At 37.6% G+C, this 26,924-nt stretch overlaps 2 protein-coding genes across 4 annotated transcripts in view; both read right to left on the bottom strand.

Annotated features, from left to right (window-relative positions):
* LOC124643292 (transcription factor CP2) overlaps positions 1-21,397 on the bottom strand; it is a 57,785-nt gene extending 36,388 nt beyond the window's left edge. For 2 of the 3 annotated variants that reach the window (XM_047182214.1, XM_047182215.1), the window contains exon 1: positions 21,163-21,397. In XM_047182214.1, the coding sequence (XP_047038170.1) occupies positions 21,163-21,397 (235 nt within the window). Of the gene's footprint in view, positions 1-10,583; positions 10,754-21,162 lie in introns of those variants that run through there. The other variant, XM_047182216.1, reaches the window with a different exon arrangement.
* Positions 21,398-21,473: 76 nt separating this feature from the next.
* LOC124643294 lies at positions 21,474-24,624 on the bottom strand. The gene is made up of 2 exons (XM_047182219.1): positions 24,106-24,624; positions 21,474-21,760 (listed from the first exon to the last, which is right to left on the bottom strand). The coding sequence occupies exons 1-2, from the start codon at positions 24,206-24,208 to the stop codon at positions 21,474-21,476; spliced, it is 390 nt and encodes a 129-aa protein (XP_047038175.1). The 5' UTR covers positions 24,209-24,624.
* Positions 24,625-26,924: the final 2,300 nt, after the last annotated feature.

Here is a 26,924-nt window from a genome sequence, read left to right as displayed (position 1 = left end):
GGTTTGTTATTGACTATTTGAAGACGTGTGTCGAATGTCAACGATTCAAGCCGTCGAATGTCAAGCCTGCTGGTCTGCTACAAACTCCAGTTCCAGCTCAGAGGTTTGAAACTGTTGCAACCGACCTCTTCGGTCCGTTGCCTAAAGGTCCTCAAGGTGAGAGATGGATCCTGATAGTGGAGGATACCACTAGTAAATGGGTGGAGGTTTTCGCTCTTACTGAAGCTACAGCGGAGACATGTGCCAAAACTTTGGTTAATGAAGTCTTTATGAGGTTTGGTCTTCCAAGGCGTATTATCTCAGACAACGGAGTGCAGTTCGTAGCAGATGTTATGCAGAAGGCTATGTTTGTCTTAGGTATAAAGCAAAGCCTTGTGCCTCTCTACCACCCTGAAGCTAATCCAGTTGAGAGGAAGAACCGAGACCTCAAGGCTCAGCTCGCCATCTTGGTGGAAGGTCGTCACCAGAATTGGCCCGAGGTATTACCTTTTGTACGGTTTGCTTTTAATAGTTCCGTTACCCGGTCTACCGAGCACACCCCTGCTTATCTTACCTTCGGTCGTGAGCTGCGGTCTCCTCTGACAGTTCAAGCTGACCTGAGAACTGTGGTCGAAACTGAAAACTTTGTACCACAAATCACACCTTACCTGCGGAAACTCGCGGATACCATCTCGACAGCCAAGGAGAACCTCGAACGTCATCAGGATGTACGTAAAGCATACGCTGATAAAACTCGGTCTTCGCCTGTAAAGTTTCTTGAGGGTGACTTGGTGTTGATGAAGACTCATGTCCTCAGCAGCACTGCTAAGGGTATCACGTCCAAGTTCATTCCGAAACGGGACGGACCCTACGTTATATCTAAAAAGGTGAGTCCTACCACTTACCTCCTAGCTCATAGTAAGACGGGGGAAGTTTTTGGTAAGTACCATGTGTCTGACTTACGCCCATATCATGCGAGGGAAGGTGAGTGTCCTGAGCCGATGGTGCCTAAGCGTGGTAGGGGTAGACCGCGGAAGGGTGTTACCTAACTATATTACTTACCTTAGGTGGTTGTTCAGCTGAGTTGTTACTTACCTTGTGTTGTTTTCCTTATAAGTTTACATACCTTGTGTTGTTTTCCTTATAAGTTTACTTACCTTGTGTTGTTTTCCTTATAAGTTTACTTACCTTGTGTTGTTTTTCCTTATAAGTTTACATACCTTGTGTTGTTTTCCTTATAAGTTTACTTACCTTGTGTTGTTTTCCTTATAAGTTTACTTACCTTGTGTTGTTTTTCTTATAAGTTTACTTACCTTGGGTTGTTTACCTTATAAGTTTACCTACCTTGTATTGGTTACCTTTCAAGTTTACATATCTTGTATTGTTTACCTTTTAAGTCTACTGTATTGTTATTTACCTTATAGGCTATATAGGCTTGCTTACCTTGCAATGTTTAACTTATAATGTTACTTACCTTGTGATGTAACTTAGAGCCTCGCGTTACTGTTGTTCGACCAGTCGGGGGACCCTCCCTGGTCTAAAGGGGGAGTGTGTAACGCGCGCCTACCTTTCGTGGTCGAGTCCATGGCCATATATGGCCATCGCGTGATCACCGAGCCGACCAATACGTGGCCGGCCGGCAGAGGGGTGCGGGGAGCGAGGGCCTACTCTCACGAGCGGGGACGCTCGCTAAGTCGCCAGTCCGGCGCACGACGCCATGTATTTCGCACGATGTGTTAACTCTCGCGACCGTGGCTATGTAGTTAAGTACGACGTGTGTTTGTGAACTACCTATGTAACTAATTACCATGTCTGTATTCGAATTACAATAAACTTTCTATAACCAACAATGTGTTTGTTGTTATAAGTAAAAATACTATAAGTCGTGAAAAAATACTGCAATACATGTATAACGTTAAACTATTACCGAAAACACCTGGACAAAGTGAAGCTATAGAGTGAAAGTGGAAGACCAGTGTAAAAACAAGTGCATAAACTTTGCGGAAATTAACAACAATAACTTAAGTGAGGACTGTCAACAACCCAACAAAAATAAAAAGTGATAATATATAACTTCAAAGACATTACTCGATTAATGATTGCTGTGTTTGAAAAAAAAAACAAAACAAGTGCATAGTAGAAGCAACACTTCTAGGAGTTCTAGGTTATCTATTGGAATTTTGCAAATCATCTTAGACCTACCAAGTCAAACGAAGCCCCTAGCGACATCTATTGACGAGTGGTAGAACCTACCCAGCGTTAACTTAACTATAGTGCGTCAGTATCGAAAGAACGGATAGTGTTTTCGCTTTTCGCTATTCGCCGCTAGAGGGCACTAATACCAATCCCGGACAACAGGAATACACTTTTGATTGATAAAATATATTATTTCTAGCCAAAATGGAGGAAATAAAAAATCTATTAAAAGTCATGCAGGAGGAAATAAGACAGCAAAAAATGGATATGCTGGATATGAAAGAAGACATTAAGAACACCATTAATAGTAATATAAACGAAAAGTTTAAAATTTTGGAAAACAAAAACGAGCAATTAGAACAACAAATGGAGATACAAACTTTAAAGATAAATAACCTGGAAAGAACACTAAAAAGGAAAAACTTGCTCATATTTGGAGTCGAGGAAGATGAAACTACATATTGGAATTTGGAGAAAAAAGTTATTGATATAATAAACAATATACTCAACATCAAATGCGATACCAACAACATTGAATGCGTAAGAAGACTCGGAAAAAAAGAAGGAAAAATAAGACCTATTGTTATAACGTTAACTACAATGGGTCTAAAAATAAGAATTCAAAAAAACAAGAAGAAGTTGGAGTCAACGCCTTATTATATTAAAGAAGACTTCCCCCTCGAAGTACTTAACAAGCGCAAGGAACTACAAAAAGAAGTTAACAAAGAAAGAGAAAATGGTAGATTGGCGATTATTAAATATGATAAAATTGTAATTTTAAAGAACCGAAACCATCAACCACAGAAGCCGAGTTCAGATAATAAAAAAAGAGTACTGCCAGAGTCACCAGAAGCGCTAGGCCCTGTAAATACACATAATAAAGAATTACAACCTACAAAGATAAACAAAACAAATAACATGGATAATTATCTGCTATAAGCAAATTTGCAATTTAATTCCCACAAAAACACAGGAATTCACCCACAAGAACCTCCAGCGCTCCAATAACAATTAACAACGGCCCCTCCCCATCTCCCAACACGGCTAGTCACCGCGGGAGAGGACGACTACAACCCTCCAGCTTACCAAAATCTTTACATCTGCACATATAATGTTAAATCATTGCTATCGCCGCAACGAATGATACTTTTAAAACATTCATTATTAAATATAAACTACGACATAATAGGGCTATCAGAAATCAGAAGAAAAGGAAACGAAATTATTGAAGACGAAGACCATGTTTTCTGTTTTACAGGAGAGACACAAGGCCAATACGGTGTGGGCTTTTTAATTAAGAAGAAATATAAAAACAACATAGAAAACTTCATAGGCATATCAGATAGAGTTTGCCTCCTGAACATGAAATTTGGCAAAGAAACAATAGCAATTATACAGGTTTACGCCCCTACCTCTGCAGCACAAGAAGAGGAAATTGATATTTTTTATGATCACATCGATAAGGCTCAGAAATTAACGAAGGGAAAAATGATTTTAATGGGAGATTTTAATGCAAAAATCGGGAAAAGAAAGCCCATAGAAAACATAATTATGGGACCATATTGCTATGGAACGAGGAACTGCAGAGGAGACAAATTACTACAATATGCATTAATAAACAAACTCACAATAATTAATACATTATTCAAGAAAAAATTCAAAAATTTATGGACATGGACTTCACCAGACAAACAACATAAAAACCAAATTGACTATATTATGAGCAACAACCCAAAACTATTCACAAATTTTGAAATTTTAAATAATAGTATATTTCCAAGTGACCACAGGCTTCTAAGAGGCACAGTGGAACTGAAAAAAGTTAAGAAAAGTAGAACAGCGTACAGTGCTGAAAGTCGATTTGAAACATGGAGCGACGAAAACCAACAAGCGTATATCGACACTTTGGAGGAAAAATCTCTACAAATACAATGGGAGCACAGCGATGACATAGAGTCATTTTATTTAAAGGTAGTAACGGCGATAAAGCAAAGTCTAAATGCTGTCACATCAACAAAAAGCCGTAGAGCTATTCTTACCAAAGAAACTAAACAACAACTTAAGAAACGCATCGAACTTCAAAATAAACCATCCAAAACCAAAGAGGAGAAACAAGCACTTACAGATATCTACAAAACTACAAACAAAATGCTAAAAAAGGACTACGATAACTACAGAATAGAAATAATTGAAAAGAACCTAATTACCACTGGTAGTCAGAAGAAAGCATACAAACAAATAAATACAGAGAAAAAATGGATACATACACTGAAAGCAAAAACATATACAAGCAAACTACAAACGCGAAAAGATATTATAAATATAGCTACTGAATTTTATACAAATCTCTATCAAAAAGAGTGCAGCGAAGGAAACGAGTTCCGAAGATACGAACTAGAACAAAATACACCCGTCGCGCCTTTTGACTACGGGGAAATATTGGAAAAAATAGACAAATTAAAAAAGGAAAAAAGCCCAGGTCCTGATAACATCCCGAACGAAGCTCTTAAAACTGGAAAGAAAATGTTGATACGCCCCATCACAAGTCTATTTAACAGGATCTTAGAAAAACAAGAAATACCTAAGAGCTGGGGCGAATCTCGAATAATATTGTTGTATAAAAAGGGAGATCCTACAGATATAAATAATTATAGACCTATTAGCCTGTTGCCAACATTATACAAACTATTCGCCATGTGTTTAGAAAAACGAATTGCAACAAGCGTAGAGGCGAGCCAACCAGTGGAACAAGCAGGATTCCGTCCGGGCTACTCCACCATAGATCACATACATACATTGGACCAAATAGTAGAAAAACACACAGAGTTCAACCAGCCCCTCTACCTTGCCTACATAGATTACGCAAAAGCTTTCGACTCAATTTCACACGAGAGTATATGGCAAGCGCTCACAAACCAAGCTGTTTCACAAACCTACATAAACATACTCAAAAACATATATAAAAATAGCACAAGCAGGGTGAAACTGGACAGACTTGGACCAAAAATCTATATAAAAAGAGGAGTCAAACAAGGAGACCCATTGTCCCCAAAAATATTTATAGCCGTGCTACAAGATATCATGAAAGAACTTAAATGGAGAAAGAAAGGAATAAAAATAGGTACACAATTCCTTAGCAATCTGAGATTCGCAGATGATATCATAATATTTGCAAAAACAAGCAACGAGCTGGAAACAATGATAAGAGAACTATAGTTCGGCCATTCAGAGAATGCGTTCCTGACACGTCGCGATTGAACTGACGACGTAACTACATTCATTGATTATTGATATAATAATGTTGTTTTAATGCTCCTCAATTGTTAAAACGGTAAACAACCAGCAAAAATATTTTTATCGTAACTGCAACGCCATTGCAAAGTTACGTCGTCAGTTCAATCGCGACGTGTCAGGAACGCATTCTCTGAATGGCCGAACTATAGATACAGCTAGCAAAAAAATAGGCCTACAATTAAACACCTCAAAAACTAAAGTTGCAACTAATAGCATACAAAGACCTATAATAGTAAACGGAACAGCTATAGAGTACGTGGAGAGTTATATATATCTTGGGAAACAAATATCATTTAAGAAATCAAGACACGAAGATGAACTACAACGCCGTATCAATATGACTTGGAGAAAGTACTGGACCTTTAAAGAAATACTGAAAGCAAAACTCCCACTGAAGCTCAAAAAGAAAGTTATCGATTCATGCTTACTGCCCTGCCTGTCATATGGAGCACAAACTTGGATTTTCCTAAAGAAAACTATACACAAAATACGTACCTGCCAGCGCGCTATGGAAAGAAGCATTTTAGGCATAAAACTTAAAGATAAATGCAAGAGCGAAGACATTAGAAAAAAGACACAGCTAATAGACGCAGCACAGCACGCGCAAAAACTCAAGTGGAGATGGGCGGGACACGTCGCCCGCATGACAGACGAAAGATGGACAAAACGAGTCACTGAATGGTCAGGTCCAAGCGGAACAAGGAGTAAAGGCAGACCCAAGGACCGCTGGATTGACGAAATTCAGAAGATTGCAGGAAAAGATTGGATGATGAAAGCAAAAAATCGAAAAAAATGGAACAAGCTGGAGGAGGCCTATACCCAGAGCGGGGCCATGCGTATATATTAGTCTAGATTTTTATTCAGTTTTGTTTTATGTACATTCAATGTAACTTGCATGGAAATAAAGGCTATATTATTATTATCTTGTATGTCTCTGACCGACCACGGGACTACAGAGTCCCGGATTTTTGGAAGGCGAACGTGGGGCCGAAGCCAACACGCTGAAGCCCTTTTGAGACAACTTTAATGAAATGGCGACACAAAACCGACGATTATCCCCGTATACACTATAGAAATGTACCCAAGGACAATCCCCGGTTCTGTGCTAAACTATTGCTAACTATGGATGAAAACTACTTGGGCTATTGTGATGGGATGCTAATGGACTAGGAATGGGGAAACTACGGGAACTATGGCACCTGCCGATGACAATGTATTAAATACATGTTAAAATGGCAGGTGGAGACTCGCCAACTCACTTACTGGGCCCCCGGGAATCAGTCACTGAAAAGCAACAAGAGGGCAACAGGGACATGAGCGGCTGAGAAGGGTGAGGATACCTCGGCGGACTTTAAACGCAGATCACGCGCTCCCTGTGGGTCCAGCATCACCGGCCCACTCGCCACTTACCACGAGGCACCTACCCTCCGAGCAGGACTAACCTTGTTCTAGCGACTCCACTCTGACCGGCCGATGAAGGCAAGCCAAGAGGCGGGAGACCTATCCCCCGTCATGCTTCACTCCGGCAGGCCGGAGATGGGGGACAGTATACTCTCCCTGGAGCACTCGGATATATAGCCCCGCGGGGTCGCTACTCCCCGTCATCCGCCTCAGATGCCCTGCGGGGCTTATTATTATTATTATTAAGGTCCCTATTCCGTAGACAGTCTTTTCAATGAATCGAAGGTTCCTCAAATTACACAAGGGAACGTGCACACGTTGATGTAATAACTACACGATCCAGAATAAGTCGGTTCATCATTATTAACTTATTGACCTCAGATATTACTTGTTTACGAACACTTTATCAGAGTGACAGTCATTGTTTTTTAATATAAATTATATTTTTTTGTTGGGTATATATCAATATGAATTTTGGCCCTCCTACTATTAGGTATTTTTTTTTGCTGTAACTGAGTTGAAAGCCGCGCAGACCGATCGCTCATAAGGTTAAGCAGCATTCGTGGTAGGGTGACCATCTTGACACGACGAGTTGGTCCTTGTCTCAGAAGGCACGATAAATTGGTGAGTCTCGACTGTCATTTGAACATCTTTGGCAATTGTTACGGGCAGTCAGAAGCCAGAAAGTGTCAGACTTTCCAGTTTTACAAAGGAGTATGGGGTTGCCTAGGTAACTGTGTTGAGGAGGTCAGATAGGTAGTCGTTCTTTGTAAAACACTGGTACTCAGCTGCATCGTGTCGGTAAGACTGCAATCCGACCCTAACATAGTTGGGAAAAGGCTAGGCAGATGATGATAATTACCTATTCATAAACAGCTTATTATCGACTCGGGTAGCAACAAATATAAATAGATACACTAACTGCTCAACTTGTTATCTTTATCTAAATAATATGCTCTCACGAAGCTCATGAAATATTTAATATTTATTTTTGACTAAATTATACTTTTAAAATGCAAAAATAAACATTTAAATACATAAGTGGAATAAGCATATAAATGCTTCTAGCCAAACCTGTAAGTTTGAGCTAACCAGGAACTATTAATTGAGTTAATAAAGATAATTAAAAGTACATTTTAATTAAATGGTTTGAATATAGGTAATATCTTTTATATATACCAGTTTGTGTCTGGTTAATCTAAATTTAATGGTCCAGATTTTTTTAACAACCTGCATAATTCCATGTACACTGATGTTTATACAAATAAAATGTCTGGTACCAGATTTAGAATGGTTTCTTTAGGCAAAAATATCCTTAAGTTAAGTTATGGAGATTAAGTTATGACCAGTATTCTTTTTTTTTTTAATTTTACTAGACATATAAGCTGTTTCGTGCGGCTCCATCCATGTCTAGCGAAAAAGTAATCTTCAGCCGTGGTCCTATCTAAATCTGAAATATTTTTTCAAAACGGAACAGTAGTTCTTGCGAAGAGCACTTTTCATGAACTTTATAATATTAAAAAATTGTTCCTTTATTTTACAAGTTTGGCTAGAAGCATTTAGGTAGATAATCTCTTTATTGTTTAAAATGTTTATTTTTGCATATAAAAACTATAATTCAGTCAAAAACAAATAATACCTACATATTTCATGAATATCACGTCAACACCTTATCTAGATAAGGGGGGAAATCCCTCTAAAATAGTATAGATATTATTCCTAATTATCTGACATTTAAACATCATTGGCAGTCGTTACAGGTAGTCAGAAGCCAGAAAGTCTGATCACCAGTGTTACCAAGGGGTGTTGGGTTGCCCGGGTAACTGGGTTGACGAAGTCAGATAGGCAGTCGCTCCATGTGGCCAATTGGTACATACACAGATGAATCTGGTTAGACTGGAAGCCGACCCCAACATAGTTGGGAAACGGCTCGACAGATGATGATGACATCTGTCATATTCAACATCAGATCTCCATGAAAACCTTCAAGCAAGGTCTGCAAGCCAACTCCTAGATACATAAACGAACTATCAATAAAGCTATTGAAACAACGAGCGATCCAGTACACGCCCTTATCTCGTACACTTTGACCCAGCCGAGCGGTGAACTAGTTGTAACTACTTCGTCTATCTGTGTCTCCACGAATTAATTTCTTGGTTAAATTACGACGATTAAAAGAACAATTAAAAGGGGTTTAAGGTATTTTCTGATAGTCTTCCTGTGCCATCTGCTTAGCCTCGTCCCAACATTGTTGGGGTCGTCTTCCAGTCTAACCGGATGCAGCTGAGTAGTACTCAACCCAGGTACCCGGGCAACCCAATACCTCTTGGTAAGATTGGTTGTCGGATTTCAGGCATCTGACTCCTTGTAACGGCTGCCAAAGATGTTTAATGGCAGCCGAGATTAACAAATTTAATGTGTAGAGTAGTAATAGAAGTATTATAACAACAATAAGTTCCACAGTAAATAAAAATAATATTATACAATGGCAGCTATTTGTAAAGATATCACTCTAATTTGACATTAGATAAATATCACCATATAAGGACATTTTCAATATAAGCTCAATAATTAGAATGTCATTTGAATTGAAATAAAAAATGTCATTTTTGAAACAAAGGCGACGTTAACTTGAGACTTATCTGCCAATTTACCTATTGCATAACACACATGCGTTATTGTCTAGTTAACATGGTAAGCTCATTAAATCTTGTTCTAACATTATGGACACAGAAAATCCCGACTATTCGAACACCACCGGAGATAGCTCAGGCGCGGGACCGATATTAACGTGCTCTCCGATGCACGGGTGTATCAACCACCAACTTCCAGGCTCCGAGCTGCTTTGTGAGAACCTTCTAAAAGCCACAAAGCGATTTCGGCCCGACTCGGGAATGGAACCCAAGACCTCGTGCTCAGCAGCCGCACTTGCGATAGCTAGACCAATGAGGCAACTTCGTAGAAATAACAAGTTGCCCAGCGTTTTGTAAAATCACCCTAATTCGAATTCAATAACAATAATTACATAAGTCTGAACTTTTAACAGAGCTTGTCAATTCGTCTTCCTTATAAATATCAATCCGATTGGCACTAAAAAAACAAGTATTAAAACCTACAATCACAAAGAACATGTAATAAGCAACATAATTGCAATTTTTTGCGCAATATCTCGCTTGGCACTACCCGTGTATGGAAAAGTACCAGTGGTACTATCTCGGTAGGCACTTGGTACCAAGTGGCAGTTACGTAAGCCACCGATAAGTACCAATCTGCCACTAAAAGTGTCAACACAGTCATTTGAACGCGTTACTACCTACTCAATCGTGGAAGTTTAAAACGCAAATGATTGTGAATTGGGTTAATTTACACCAATTAAAGAGACAACGAATAAAAGAAGTAAATGGGACCGTTTACATACTAAAGAATTGTATACTAAAGACTCTTTAAATATGTTTTAATAAAACATCTGGTGGTATGGCTGTATTCCATAATAATAAAAATGTAGGTAAGAAAAAAGTATCTTTTTTGGCAATGCAAACGAGACAAGTATCCAAAAGTAGAGCTATTCTACGCAATTTTGGAAAAAAATATTGCTCTTTTCGTCATATTATTTTTGAATCAGAATTCCTCGTGATGGCAGATAACGGCAACTGATTACCAGAAAGTGGCCAAATAATCATTGTTACAAATATAAAATTGATATTAAAAAGTACCGTAAGCATTGTAAGTGATGCTGGCGAACGCATGCGCCCCGAACTCGGTGAACCTCCTCCCCTCCCTCGCTTCTCTTGCAGCAAACTGGAGAACCGCAGCAGCGGACACCCTGTCCTGCTGCTGAGCCGTATCCTCAACCATGTTCGACAGCTTGACGGCACACACCAAAAGATGGCGCTAAGTTCCTTGCAAGTTCAGCTCGCCACCGCTAGATGGCGACGCAACGTTCCACAAAGTTTTCAAATCTCGGCGTTGTTTTCAATATTTCGAATAACAGAGGGCGCTGTACTTTTAAATGATTTGTAATGATATCACAGCCTGTTTTTTGGAAGTTTTGAAGTCACTGTCAGAAGTACCAGTCACAAAATGATAGTTTAAACGTCCATGTGTTGGCTTGGCTTACAATGATATTTCTGTGGTACTTCGTCGCGCTCAAAAAGTGTTCTAGTGTCATTTTACTGATAAAGTTTCGTTTTATCACTTCACTTGTGTTTTAGATTGTTTTGTTTTTGCACTCACACTGTTGGATTATCTTTTCGTCCTATTTTATTTAGCCCCATAGTTTTTTGATCGTGATATTTTACAATTTGGGTTACTCCAATATTCAGTTACTGCTTATAAATAAGAAAAATCGATAGGTTTATGTCCTTTTATTAAGGCAACCAACCAATTCGTTAAAGTCACAATACTGAATCCAATTTTTTTACAGCACCTGTCAGTCATTCAAGAAAATTAAATGGGTGGGTGAAATAGTAATAATATTTGTTAGTACAGTGGAAAGTCTGATTCCCACTTAGCCAGATCTTGTTCTAATGTTTAAACAATGTTCGTAAGCTTTTACATGAAGAATTGATTATACATATACCCACTACTGCCAAGATAAGGCGAGCATAGCAACTATGGAAGTTTTTAAGTCTTTCCCACTTCATAAAATTATACATAATGCTTGTTAATTTTTGACTTCAGGTCTGGCTATTACAGTCAGGCTGCGGGATTGTTCGAAAGAGTTACCGCTGCCCAGGTACATAAAAGGCCTACGAAGGAACATGATGATTTTTAGTCAGTGAGAGTCTGGCACTCCCTCTTGCTACTAACCCACAGCGGGAGGAGTCATGTCAGTCACAGTTGATGATTTCTCATCAAATAAAAAAGGTCAGGTTAGTGCAGTTGACATAAACGAGATCTACCAGCCTTAGGTTGGAAATCAACCCCTGTCACTGTGGGTGCAGCTTAAGGGTTTGTTAGACTTTTACCAAAATGAAAAATGTAGAAAATCGTTGCAGGCACCTACATTCAATATGATTGGAGCGTACGTGGTGATTAACGCTCATTCCTTCTCTGTATGAGAAGAGGCCTGTATCCAGCAGTGTGTTGATTGACAAAAGTGATGATATAAATTTATATGTCGGGACAAGGAAATAAATAATCGCCCAATCAAGTAAGTTTTAGAAATCACCATAATTTTTCGAGACTTCCTTATCAAAAACGAAGTGATATAATTTACAAATATTTAATTTTTATACTGTAAACTGTTTTTTTAGTCAAGATATAATATGTTTTGCTTTGATTACAAAGTGACCCGAGATACATCGATATTCGAATGAGTAGACAAAATAATGTTTTTTTACGTGAAGATAATTTCATAATATTTAATGTTTTTGTTTTTTTTTTTCTTGCAGTGCAAATATAAGATGAAGGTTGCGAGAGACAAATTGGCCAAGTGCGAGTACTGAGATTGATTTTTTCGAAAAGGTGGATTCAGAATTGAAAATTATTTTTTCGCAAACTGTGCTTGTTCTAGTCAAAGGTGTATAAAATGTGACAGATACGGTATTAAGCAAACACACAGGTGTTTTATTTAGATAAAGCTATGTTACGTCAGACTCGCGATAATTGAGCGTGATTTTGCATCTTATGACAATAATACGTATTGTACATCGAGGCTAGTAAATATAGTACACGTTTCAAGTGTAGGTGTCTAGTATAAAAATGTACAGATGTCAGCATAAGTTTCTACCAACTGTGAAATTTCTTTAACGGATTTTCAACTTTATGTCATAAATATAAGGTTGAATGTTTTTTCGGAAACATTTACTGATTTAAGTCGTTTTATTTGCTTGACTGTATTTGTAAAAATAACCTTTTCGCAAAAAGGAAGTATGTAGAGAGGCGTGGTCTTAGGTACTAAGTGAATTAGGAGCAAATATTGTTGGTATTTAAGGTTGTGTTTTGTGTATAGTTTTCGGCAAACTTTATAGCGACTTGGGAGATTATACGAGTCGGTGTGCTTCTTAATTTCTCAAAAATTAAGATACCTCTTCAATATTTACTGGCAACAACCATACTATCCTATGAGTCACTCCATCTATTGGTGAAAACCGAACAATAATCTGTGTAGTTAATAAAATTGCGACAATACAGATAGATGCGGATGAGCAAAAGAAAGGTCTTGTTAGAAACCTACACTATTTATAACTCAGGAAAAGACGGTAGGAAAGAGCCAGGAAACAGACTTAAGATACCTAATTTTCCCACCAGGGTATGGGAAATAGTTCCTTTAGAAAGCGGGTGAAACCGCCGGCAGAAGCTAGTTGTTTTTTAACAAAAACACACAAGACATGTAAGAAAGGGACAGTACCTATGAAATCTAAATATGAAGTGATGATGATGATGTCAAGTTTATCGTGCAAATTGTCGCTGAAGTCAAGCGTCATAGATAATTAGCACGAACGAGTGTGAACTGAAGATATTTATGGAAACTGGTTAATAAACAAATCGGTATCTTTAGGACAATACCCGGATATTTTTGGAAGTATTTACGTATGGACTGATACATCCTGTATCTTAAGCATAAAATGGTTAAACTAGTATTACTAGCTGTTCCCCGCGGTACCACATATCGCAACCTGATAGTCACCTATGTATTTTCTCAGGCTCTTCTCTTAGTTAAATTGGTTCAGGAGATGTGACGTGAAAGTGCGTAAGTCAGACGGTTTTCGCATTGTATTTTGGCTGTATGCAGAATTTTGTAATTTGGTATGTACCCTGAAACTTTTCGTCGTTTTGTAAATGCCCATTTTGATTGTTATGAATGGAAACTTGTAATTGGCCTTCTTCCACATCATTATCCATTAACTAAACGATGTATAGATAGTTCAACTCAGATTTGCGCGCGGCCCTATGTGTGCGTCGACTTGTAAATATACAACTTTCATTCGTGTGACAGTGACGTCGTCCGAGCATGACGTGTTCTTATCGCTTTTTGTTATGGGTACAGTCGTTTACGAAAATGTCTAGTTCTTCACGGAGAAAATGTTTAAGGAGTCAGGTAGCGTTTCAAAAAATGAAACAACATTCAAAGCTTTTTATTATTACATTTTACAGTTTTTCATTATTTTCTCATAAGTTTTTTCAAATTGACGTTGACAGTATCTAAGAAATAAATGAGATAGAGAAATAAATGAGATTAGAGTGAAATATCTAAGATGAATTAAATACTCCTTACATATTTTCTAGATCTCGGGGTACGCGGACAATAAATAAAATTGTGGACTAAGAATGTAAAAAGACGTATAATCTAGTATAATAATGTAAACAAAATGTATGGGGAATTTTAAAAAATAATATTGCTTCGCTTATTTTGGTCGACATTATGTCGACCAAAATAAGACGGAAATAATGAAACTCATAAATGAACGTTTAAGTCATATTGATGAAGGGATGTTGGGTAATACTTGTCGACATGTACAAAAGAAAAAAGAAAAATACTGTAGACATTTTGACATGGAGTCAAAATTTATAATTTACCTCGGTGAGAGTAGCGAATCCGAAAATTCATCATTTGATTCTTCAAGTAGCGATTCAGAATCATTATAAATAAATAAACATTAAATTACGTATAGTTCGGCCATTCAGAGAATGCGTTCCTGACACGTCGCGATTGAACTGACGACGTAACTACATTCATTGATTACACTAGTTTACAGTACATTTGTTGCCGGGATTTTTTAAGCTGTTGTTGACTACTCATATTTAACCATATTTAAAACTATTAGTAGTTTTTTTTTATCAGCTCTAGTTTTTGAGATTCAGCTAAGTGCGGTTTAAAGAGAAAAAACGTGGATTTACCTTAAAGAATATTTGTTTAAAAATTATATTAATTGTTAAGTTCCAAAAAACTTGGCTTTAAAGCTCTTCTCTTATGTGTAGACTTTGGGAAATGGCGTATCAGAGACCAGCAATAGTCAGACATCATATTTACATCCCAGAAACCCTGATAACGTTCTTCCATGACACGTTAATCTTGATGCATACGTTCTCCCCTGCTCTTCGCTCATATCTCCTAAATTTTCTGGAAAATCTGTCCAGATGACTGAAGAGGAAGTGAGTTTATGCTCAAATTGCATCCCATACCTCTTATTTGTAAAAGCAGGTCTTCGACAAGTTCAACATAATTTTCATTATAATTTTTCAAAATTCAATATAATTTTTATTCTCTGAAAGTTCAGGTGAATGCTGCACTGGTCGCTAAACACATGTTCTACTTCGGTTTTGCCATTTAGCTCGATTTTTGGTGTTTAAGCTGTTTATGTTCACGCTACAAAAGTAAGAGTCGTCGAGATGATTTTTCGATTCTTTCCAAATAGTTGGTGTTTTAAGTTGAAAAGTACTTCTTTTACCACTTTTCCATAATCTTAAATATTCAACGCACGATTTACAAACACAATCAGGAGCCCAAGATTTGTCATTTTTATCTAACAACATTCCAAAATATAAAAAATAAGTATTTTTAAGCGTCTCTGGTGACATTTCTACTCTTCTCAAACACATATTCTCCACGTAAGTAACAAACATGGTTTGGATTGTTCAAACACCGCCTCCTTGAACTACTCGTGTTGTAAAAACTTCACATATTTGTATAATTACAATAAAATACGTACTTCAGCGACTGAAAAAGGTTCAGAAAAGAGAAAGTCAATAACAAGTAAAGTCGAGCTACAAAAAAATTTTTGCGGGTGTAATTAATAAAAACTAAACATAAGTGAATGTTACCAGCCATTAAATCCACGGCAACAGGCAAAAAGTTTGATTTTGTAAACTAGTGTTATTGATATAATAATGTTGTTTTAATGCTCCTCAATTGTTAAAACGGTAAACAACCAGCAAAAATATTTTTATCGTAACTGCAACGCCATTGCAAAGTTACGTCGTCAGTTCAATCGCGACGTGTCAGGAACGCATTCTCTGAATGGCCGAACTATAATAACTGTTTTTCTTTAAACAGCCGTAACCCCTAAATAACTGTATTTGTACCCGACTGTACCTCTTGTCACGCACACAAAGTCACTGTGTATGTACAAGGGTTACCCACACATAAGGCCGCGCGCAAGACTGAGTTGAACTTACTATATGTAGTATTATTTTATTAATTTTAACTAAACATACATCGTTTAGTTAAACTTAATAAAATAAAATAATAATTTTATATTTTGGTGGAAACTGCCTAAGTGCAAAAAAAAAATTGAAAAATCAAAATTATTATTAATTAAAAGTGTAAAAGCTGGTAAGGGGTATCAGTTTGCCCACGTAAATAAATTGAGGTGCTCAGGTTGGGACTCGCTCAATGTGGCACACTGGCATTTAGCTGCCTCCCGTTAGACTGGAAGCCGACCCTAACAAAGTCGGTAAGAATGTTGGCAAATGATGATAGTCGGTGGGAGTCGCTGCGTAGAAACAAGTTTAGGTATCAGCGGATGGCGAAGGATGAGGGAGGCGGGGCTAATATGGCTGCCATCAAGTTTTACAAGAACTGTTCTAAAAAGCATACTTTTAACATCCAAATCAAAACCAGACCACCCTTATCAGCATTAACCTATAAATTACAACAAAATGTCCGCGTATCCAGTGAGCTGGTTTGTGTCAGGGGTCACTCAGTATCATATACAGTTATTGCCAACGGCTTCAAACTGACAGACACGCGCGATGTCAAAGGTTGGTATTAATGAGTTGTGCCTATCTTAGAAGTTGATCTGTTTTATGGTTAATATGATCTGAGGATTGGAGGTCTTAATCATAGTCTTTGGAGCCTAAATATGTCCACTGCAAAATAACAACAAAATGGTGTCCCCCAACTTGGAGGAAATCATCAAATGAACTCCTGCTGTGGTCACAGCATGAGGGAATGTCAGACTGACTAAAACCCACCATGTTCCTTATTAAGCCCTGTATGTACTAGGGCCGCGGTAACTGTTTCGAACAATCCCGCAGCCCCGGCAGATGGGATCTAAAGAGATTAGCCAACTACGCATTACATATTATAGTGCACGAGCATTTGCGCAGACACAGGTGTACTCCCTATTCCTTCACTCTCATATCAAAATAGGACGGCAATCCGACACCATCAGAGAGAGATCACAGAGAGGTATTCCAGAGCCCTTGGTAAGACAGGTGATAACCAAAAATGTTCTTAACTACTCGCAAGTACTGTCAAAGATTAACAAAATAACAGACGGGACTAAATATTTTTATGTGTTTTCCACAGCATGGAGGAGACTTAAGAAAAATAAATAAAAAACGGATGACAGTATTCAAGTTAGTGGAAATGTCACCACAAACACAATAAAACGAACAAACAAAGAAATGATTAAACTAAAACTTTATGATGATGCAATAAACTTAATAACTGGTTATGATAGTGGCCTCTCAGGTTAATTAACTCGACTATTAATTAACAGATTTTTGACAAGCGTAGACATGGTCTATTTAAAAAAAGATAGAAAACTCGGGTGTCGAGGTATTAAGTTTTTACTAAATATACACAAGGAAATATGCTTTCGGTCTAATCGAAAGTATTTTAGATGCAGCAACTGCCTATCTGACCTCCACAAACCAGCTTTTAAAATTAGTTTAGCCAGACAAAATTTTAGACCTACTTGGCAAGACTAGTTGTAAGGCCCGTATCCTGAGATCTACGCCAATATCCCATATGTTGGGATGAGTTCGGCTTCCAGTCTAAATGGATGCAGCTGTGTGGCAGTGTGCCACATGGATCGACTGCTTATCTGACCTCCTCCTACTACCCGGGCAACCTGATACTCCTTTGTGAGACTGATTGATAGACTTTCTGGCTTCTAACTTCCCGTAACGACTGCCAAAGATGTTCCAATGACAGCCGGGACCACACAACCACCGGTTCGAATAATCTAATATGCCTTCCGAAACACGGAATAACTACGCCTTATATTTACCTACACGGAAATAAGCCTGCACTCTTATTTTCTGAATTGCTTCAGCCGTCCTACCGAGAGACCGTTACATACAAATTCACATTCATAATATTAGCGAAGATGATGTAAAATACATGATTTTATTTGATAATAGTGAAGATGATGTATTTTACATATGAAATATAAAATTCACATAGCAACAAGATATAAGAAATGATACCGGTTTAAAGTTTACGAGGTTACGGATAACAAACTAGGAAATCATTATTTGTACGTGACAAAATTAAATAACAAAATGCTCTGATTTATCTTCAATACTAGCTTAATAAAATCCTACGGTTTCGCTCACGTTTTGAGGGATTAGCAATTTACTTTATACATCCAGAGAACATTATCTTTTGCTGTCATTTGAACATCTTTGGCAGTCATTTCAGCAGAAAATAAATCTGACAACCAGTCTTACCAAGGGCTATTGGGTTATCCGGGTAGCTGAGTTGATGTGAGATAGGCAGTCACTCCTTGTAAAAGACTGGTACTCAATTACATCCGGTTAGACTCGAAGCCGATCCCAAGATAGCTGGGAAAAGGCTAGGCAGGTGATCTAGAGAACATTATCCTGACTTCTTCCGTCTTCTTATAATGCGAGCTGCAGGTTTTTAATCACCCCTATTTTAGTAGCAAGCCCGTGTGTCAGAGTTCCTCGGTATATCATGAACATCAAAAAGTAAGTATTTCAGACCCTAAACTCTATATGTAACAAACTGTGACTGAGTAAAGGCGAAGGAAAACATCTTGAGGAAACCTGGACTTTAGTCTGAAATTGCCAATCCTACAGTGGGAAAATAAAAGGGCTGATGATTATGAGTCCATCCATCCTCCGAGCCTTTTTCAACTATGTTGGGGTCGGCTTCCAGTCTAACCGGATGTAGCTGAGTACCAGTGCTTCACAAGAAGCGACTGCCCTATCTGACCTCCTCAACCCAGTTACCCTGAGGATTATTAGCATCCTTACTGACTGTACAATGTTGAGACAAACTACGATACTAAGATTGATGTGATTTCGAAACAGCCTAGAGGTTGGAAGTGGGTAGTGATAAATTATTTTTCGTGAAGTGAATTCTGATGATTTAGATTCAAGATGCTGATCTGAGATATTCACCTGCCTGCTGTATAAATATTTATGTAAGTGTAATTTGAAAGACAGATCAAAAAATTCAAGACACGTTTTGTTTCCCTTAATAAAAGATATGTTAAACGCCTGTCAATCCTTCGAATGCTGCAACCAATTTTGGTTGTAGGCGTTAAAAGGGGTGAAGACAAGATGGGGAGGCCTTTGCCCAGCTGAAGGACAGTTCAGATTAGGAAAAGGCCTCTGCCCAGGTTATGTTTAGGGAAAAAATAGATCTATATGTTAGATAATACATAGTAGCCGTAAATAAATTAGATGTAAGCAATCAATGTGACTTATTAACAAGGTTGGTTGCATCTTTATACAGAAGATACTAACAAATATAAACAAAGTTACCACAAAAAAAACATTGCGAAATCCCAAAAGACATTTAGATAATATTTTTCTATCAATTTTACCATAAATTTCCTCCTTCCTATTTTAATTTAAAACACACACGATTTCAAAAAACACAATTTTTGTAGAACCACTAACACAAAACACTTTTTAGACGTGCGACCAAATAATCGCAAACACGTTTGTCGTTCGCGACGCGTGATGAGCCACTGTTTTGTGCGTTATATTCATAACTCATTACTGCATTATCAGTATTGTCAAAGATTATTTTTATTTAACTTTAGTGGTGTTATTGTGCCTTAGAGTAGGTGTACTCTGTGACGCTAAACGTCTAGTCAGTACGAAGATAAAGTAAATCAAAATCAAAGTATTTGCGCATAATTATTCTGAAAATGCCTTCAACGTTCAGTCTAGGTTTTAAGAATAGTAAGTATCATGTAGGTTGGTAACAATCTCTTAATCGCAGGTGAGACACTATATTTTATTGAAATAAAACAATTAATTATAGCTAATTACAAAACACGTTGTAAATTGTAAATAGCTTAATCAGAATGTATAATTATCCAAAAATCATCTTGCATTTCCACACATCTACTAGTCATGTAATTCTGTCACAAGTAGGCACAGAACATAAACTAATCTGTCGTGTCTACACCAACGTAATCTTTGTTCAGTCATCGCTGATTGGTAGACCAATATCAATAGCAGTTACGTCTCGTTAAATAAAGAAATTTGTATCTGTCTGTTGTTTGTTTTGTGTAAAAATGTTAAAACTATTTATCAGGCCACGTAAGGTTAAATTAATATTTTGTCATTCGCGGTCGCCTAGAAGTTAAATAAAATGATATATTATAATCAAACGATCGATTATTGAAATAAGTCTAACATAAGATTATTTTTAGGTGCTTATTTATGTAAATATGTAGATATTTGTTTATTAAATGAAAGTTGAATTAAATTAAATTAGCATTCTTTCTAGACAATTTCATTGGAGAACAACCCGAAAATGCCCACCATTTACCGCTTCCTAGTGTTATGGCTGGAAAGAAGAAACGGTGATGAACAAACTTCCTAGCAAATCTAACCAGTTTTTAATTCGAGTAACAAAATACCATTTATTAAAAAGATATTTTGAGATAAATAAAGGTAAGTTAACTGTTACTAGTGGCTCTATCTATCGTCTTGTATACATACTTTTCAAAGATGCATTCATCTGTGCATATTTGAACCTCCTTACTAATGTTCTATTTCTGTCTAGTTTTGCTATCGTAAAATTAATTACAGCCAGTTTCTTCATCAAAAGTTAAAGCCAAAGTAAAAGTCAAAGTAATGTCTAAAGTAAAAGTAACGGTGAAATTCAATTTTTCTATTAGTTTTGCTGTCACTTTCGCCTTGAAAAAACGTATTTGACCGTTACTTTTACTTAAGACATTACTTTAACTTTTGATGAAGAAACTGGCCGTTATTTGTAAGAAATAAAATTTGCCAGGTTGTGAAGAAAGTTCCAAAACCTAAGGCAATTTTTTTTTGGCATGGTTTTTTTTACAGTATCACCAACTACATGTATCTTTGTAGATAGATGGTGTAGCTGGCCATAAAACAAAACTAATACGTATCATAAGAGCTGAAATGCAGGGTGGTCCAAAAGCATAGTATCAAACCGCTGATACCTAGAATTATTTTCTGCGCAGCGACTTGCGCAATTTTTAGTGATGACAAAAAGTTTGGGGAGAACCCCATTTATTTTCTGCAATTGATTTTGCAGCTTGACCTCATCAAATGCTCATCTTTTGGACCATCCGATAAAAAAGTGGTTTGAGTACTCACCCATAACCTTCTTAGGAGGCACCTTTCTCTGCTCCTTCTCCTCGCTGTCATCCCTCCGCATCATCTTCCCCTCCCCCTGCCACTTCCGCTTCCTCCCTTCCCTCTCTTCCAAATACATCCCGAGTTCCTCTTCCCTACCAACCAGAGCTAATCTCACGCTAGACTCCCAAGTATAGCTGTCTTCCTTCCGACTATCATGCATACTATAGTCCTTATCTAGATCATAAAATTCCATCACAATTTGGCCATGCCAACACAAAAGTCACTGAATGATGAATGAAATGAGTGAATGATTGAGTGATTGAACGAAATTAGAATAGAACGAAGAAGGAATTGTATAACTTTTTAATGCCGGTCGTTTCTCTTTGGCGGTGGCTTTGCAGGAGTTGGTTTTCTATTTTTAGGAGCATATTGGTATTAGCTCGGCAGTGGTGGTACTCTTGGGGCTGTCCCGGGAAGGTTTTCTTGGTGAAGCGGTTTCCGATCAGATATGTTGGGTGAGTGAGGGTGGGCTCCATGTGGCACAGTTCGCGATTGGTGAACCTCTCGATTCTTCGTGTAGTGCTTGGCCTTTTGGCGGGGCGGTGTACTACGGCTCCTGGAATTAGAGAAAAAATATTAATTAAGGATTAAAATATAGGCAAAAAATTTGACTTTATTAACGCAGTTGATATTTTAGAATAAAAGATACAGATGTTTTGAAATGGGCTGTAGACTCAAGTCGCCGCGCCACGACTCACGTCAGGCGAAAAATTGTGGAACTATTTAGTTTTGCCTGAACACGAAGATATTGCATAGACACTAGCGCCGCCTCTATTGGTCTTGAGACGTCCGTCGGGTAGAAATATTTTCCACCTACATATGGCTATTTTAAATCGATCACGCGGCAGTCTAAATATATATCAATACATAAACGTAAATATCTACAGGTATTATCCTTTTCTGCACTTATTTCAATCTGATAAATACCTTAACTTTCTTCGCACAGCCTTATAAATAACATAAAAATCTCTCGCTTTAAAAGTAAATATGGCGGACGACAGACGCCATTTTGTTGAAGCATGATCATTCTAGCTTTTCAAGTCGAAAAATCCTCATCCCAGCACATTAGATAGAAATATACATATAAACTTCTAGCTTCAACTGGTAGGTAGTTTCATCCGCGTCCCGACGGAACTACCTTCGCAAATGGATAAAAAATAACCTATATTTTAGTATTACTGCCAAGTTCCATCAGAATCCACCCAGTAGTTTTTGCGTAAAAGAGGTCTTAAGATTCTTACACCCAAACTTTCCCATTAACAATATAGTAGGACACTCCAAATTAAACCTATCACCACCCATCTTCATATACTCATAGCAGACCGCTATTCCTTAGGTCTGCACTCTTACAGTAAATTATTCACTTAGTTTTATATGGCAAGGCCTTGGACATCTATTTGCACTATGGCCGACAATTGAGTGCCACGTGATGCAAATATGGAGCGTACTTGGTACGGCTGCGAAGATTGTAGAAAGAAATGGAAGGTGAGTAATAAAAGTCTTTGAGTATCAAAAATTAAAGAGGTTTGCTTGTAAAAGAATCAGTTCGTGAGTTTTGGAAAATAAATTATATTCCTGAATGGTCTGATCCGCGCTCCGAAATTCTGAAGAACCTACTTCCCGCACCCGGATAAAAAATAGTGTGTGATGATGGTATATAGAAAGAGCAACAAACATCCTCATATCCAAACTTTCACGTTTACCATATTATTGCATTGGTAGTGGAATTTGGCAGGACTTTAAATTAGTGGGTCCCAACTCTCAACTGAAATTCATTGGCAATGAGTACGGACAGTCAGAAGCCAGTAAGCCTGATCCTACCACGGGGTACCAGATTGCCTTGATAAATAGGTTGGTTAGGTCAGATAAGCAGTCGCTCCACGTGAAAAAAGGTACTCAGCTGCATCCAGTAAGACTAGAAGCCGACCCCAACATAGCTGGAAGAAGGCTAGGCAGATGACGAGCTGTGAATTCGAGTACAAAAAAATACGTCATGGAGATTTCTTCACAAACGGGCCTAATTCTTTAATTGGCAACCCAGCGTTAATTGTCTTCGCGGAACTGAGTCGAGAAATCATTGACAATTGCGAAAAATAAATGTTTTTGACTCCAATCTAATTGGGAGCTGGAGATTGGAAAAAATGTTATTCAGGGTTTTTTGAACTATATTTTAGCTTCGGGTATGTGTGGAAAATGGAAGAGGATGACATATTGCGCCGACCCCAAATAAAATTGGGAACAGGGCAGGAGTAAGAAGAAGGGTATGTGTGGCAAAGCAACACAAGCTGACTGCCACGTTTCCAGGGAACAACATCCTGTACCCGAATAAAAAGAAACTCGTTTATAATGGAGACAATTTTAAAGATGAAAGATTTTTCGATGAATCGGCGTCGTAGTTTCTGAGTTTATTTGCTACATAAGTACATATTCAAATCTTTCCTTTTATTACAGTATGTGCGTGAATATTAAAGTATGTTATGAGAAAAAGAGATTAGGACTTGCACCGTGAATCATGAAAGACCTACTCAAATCAATTGATTTGCGTCGCAAGCGCATCGAACATTTAATTGATTTAATGTATTTTTTAAACCGCAATATAAAGATGGAAGAAAACAAAATCCTTAGACAACCATAAATAAATATTTGTGGATATACTTAAAAGGGATTTATGATGAAAAAAGAAATGCACATTAATTAAATAATAAGCTTGTTTATTATAATTATTGCAATTTTTTGGAGTTCATAAATAGCAGAAAAACAAAAAATTGCTGGCAGTTTCTTACTTGTTAGTATGAATTAATTAAGATCATGAAAATTAGTCGAAAAATAAAAGAAATACCTCCTTATAAAATAAAACCAGTACCACACAAAAAAAGACACAATCAATCCACATGTTCTCACCTTTAAATCGAGTCCTTGATAACACATAAAAAATATAACATTCGGGGGCACCGAATATCTCATCACAGTTTTTTCTACAAAGCCATATTGGCGAAACACACATAAAAAATTTCACCTCTACCGTCCCCGTCTTTCAAAAAAACCATTAGTCCACCATTTTTGCAACAAACGAAAAAAGAATTAATTCAAATTACCCGCTAAACGGATATCAGTTGGAAAGTTTTCGAAATTCAAATCAAATTAGCGCGAACAGCCGACACGCGCGGACGTCAACTCGTCGAACGTCTATTGCTAAATTGAAGGTACATACGTAGACGGTCAAAGGAATAAGTACGCAATATTGTCATTAATTCCCTGACCAATGGCAGAGAGGAACGCGAGCGGCGTGTGGATGTCGGGAATTGGGTCCACTTGGCTCGAGCAGGGTCAGATAATGGTCAGGTCAAGACGTTTGTGGGTACTGCTTGTACTTGTGAGGTTCTGCATATTGTTGATTTTGAATTGATTGGTGGTAGACAATTTAATATAGTTTTGGAAATAACCATCTTGAATTCAGCTTAGAGTTGAATTACTTTTTCATTTATATAATTCTGGCAATGAAGAAGGATATACGAATGACCTTTAATAATTTAGCTTCAAATAATATTTCATCTGTCTAGCCTTTTCCCAACGATATTGGGGTCGGCTTCCAGCCTAACCGGATGCAGCTGAGTACCAGTGTGCCACATGGAGCGACTGCCTATTAGACCTCCTGAACCCAGTTACCTTTTATTTTGCAAGAAAAAAATCGAATGAAAAGAAAACCAACTATGTAATCGACCAGTGGCGAAGGGTGGTTTAATGAAATAGGGAAGCCGAAGCAAAAAAAAAACTGGGGGGGGGGAGTACTCAGGGATGGGGGGGGAGAGGTAATGGAGGTAATTTCTCAGTCCACCTTTTAGCACTGACTGAGAGACTGATAGTTTGAACATGTTTTCTCGAGGAATTCGGCAGATTTTTAATATCTATAAAACTTTATTATCTTTAGTTAGGTATATTAACTAGGTACTAGAATCTGAGAAAACTTGGCACTAGAAACAATACATTTTAAGTATTTAATTTACAACGGCCTGTTAGCCATTGATATTTATCGTAGGTATTTATCCGTCAGGACGTTAGTAATTTTAATATAGACGTAATATTGGTAGGTAATTCACCCGAGCGGCGTGCCCGAGTTTTATAACACGTTTTTATTCTCAAAACTTAACCTTGAAAAATAAGTTCCTTCCTAAAGTAAACAATCTGTCGGATCGGAAAACAGTCTAATGCGATAAATGCTATATGTGATGCCAACTGTCTACGTATGAAAATACATCATTTCAACGTAGATATCTCTATTTTCACTAGGTACACGCAGTACTGTACTTGTACTGAGTACCAGGTCAAACAGTGCGATCGCGGGAATTAGTAGGGAGTAATGATACTGCCAACTATTTAATCAAAATGGTGAATTCATAAAAATAAATAAATTCCCAACTAGGGTCATTAAATCGCGGAGAATCTTAACACCGCGATTCAGGATTTGCATAAAAATGCACAACGCCATCTATGTTGACATAATGTAACTAAAACACACACACGAACTATGTTATTTCCAAATGATACACACACTAATAAATTCAATTAAGTAATACAAAGAACAAATTGTTAATGGTATTATCTAAAACAAAATAAGAACAATGAGAGTGAATTTGTCTGATTTGTTTGTTTACATATTTGAGAAAGCGCTGTCACTCGCGCGTAGACAGATATAGCTACTCTACTCTTGACGCGTTCATTCTCGTTCACTCGCGAGTTTTGATTGGTGGAAGCCGCTCCGTGACCCGGCTTACCGCTCGCCCTTATTTTGCGAAAATCGCGCGGCGCGGCGTGGATGACGTCACGCAAGCGTAGTTTTGTATGGAGGAGGAAGCCGCGGCTTATTTAGTAGGAGCAAAATGTTTCAAGTAATTTATAGACAATTTTTTTACGGTGGTAGGCGTTTTGTTATACCTACATATTTATATTGTGTGGTTTAAATGATTATATTAATTATACCTATACCTATATTATAACTTATACCTATGCTTCTTTCTTGAAATTCGAAAGGGAAGCCGATGGGAATCGGCTTATAAGGACGCCTCGCCACTGTAATCGACAATACATATTCTGCAATATCATAACCAAGTCATTGTCCCGCCAAAAGGAGCCAATGACAGATTTATTAAATCCAAAATGGCCGGCGTCAGATACAAACAATTCAATTGTCAGTACCGTTTACTATAATATCGTAAGTAATGTACGATGTATGTTCAACTTAATTTGAACCATACCGACATACAATTTTAAATACATAATCGAAATTAAACAAAAATCAGCACACGATACAGCCCCCAAATCGGGTTACCGTTCCCTAATTAATATTAGTTACTTACAGCCTTTTTATTGTCCCACTGCTGGGCACAGGCCTCCTCTCACACGGAGAAGGATTGAGCGTTAATCCCTAATTAATAGCTGAACTTTTTCTACGGGAACGTAACATCAAGCTACTAATATTAAAGCTGCAGAGATTGTTTGAAAGTGCTAATCTCAGGACCAGTAGGGACAATAATGAAAATACATTCCAGATGACGGCTGTAGACTTTTATGCAGATGCGCGAAATAGTTCCCAAGCTATTCTCGAATGACATTGCATCCACGGTGCCTACAAGATACCATCATTTCGACCATTAATATAGTCAATACAATTAGCATAAATTGATGACTGAAACAACAATTTCTCCTTTGAAAAATCCAGTTAC

Source organism: Helicoverpa zea, chromosome 27 (genome assembly GCF_022581195.2).
Source record: "Helicoverpa zea isolate HzStark_Cry1AcR chromosome 27, ilHelZeax1.1, whole genome shotgun sequence".
Classification (NCBI taxonomy): domain Eukaryota; kingdom Metazoa; phylum Arthropoda; class Insecta; order Lepidoptera; family Noctuidae; genus Helicoverpa; species Helicoverpa zea.
Note: the sequence above shows the minus strand (reverse complement) of the source record. Positions and strands in the feature narration are given on the sequence as shown.

Bases quoted from the DNA above. Each gene is read 5' to 3' on its own strand.
- LOC124643294 (XM_047182219.1), bottom strand. From the start codon at position 24,208: ATGTGTGTTTCGCCAATATGGCTTTGTAGAAAAAACTGTGATGAGATA. The intron at 21,761-24,105 runs GTGAGAACATGT...CTCTAATTCCAG, and splicing joins ATCAAGGACTCGATTTAAAG to GAGCCGTAGTACACCGCCCC.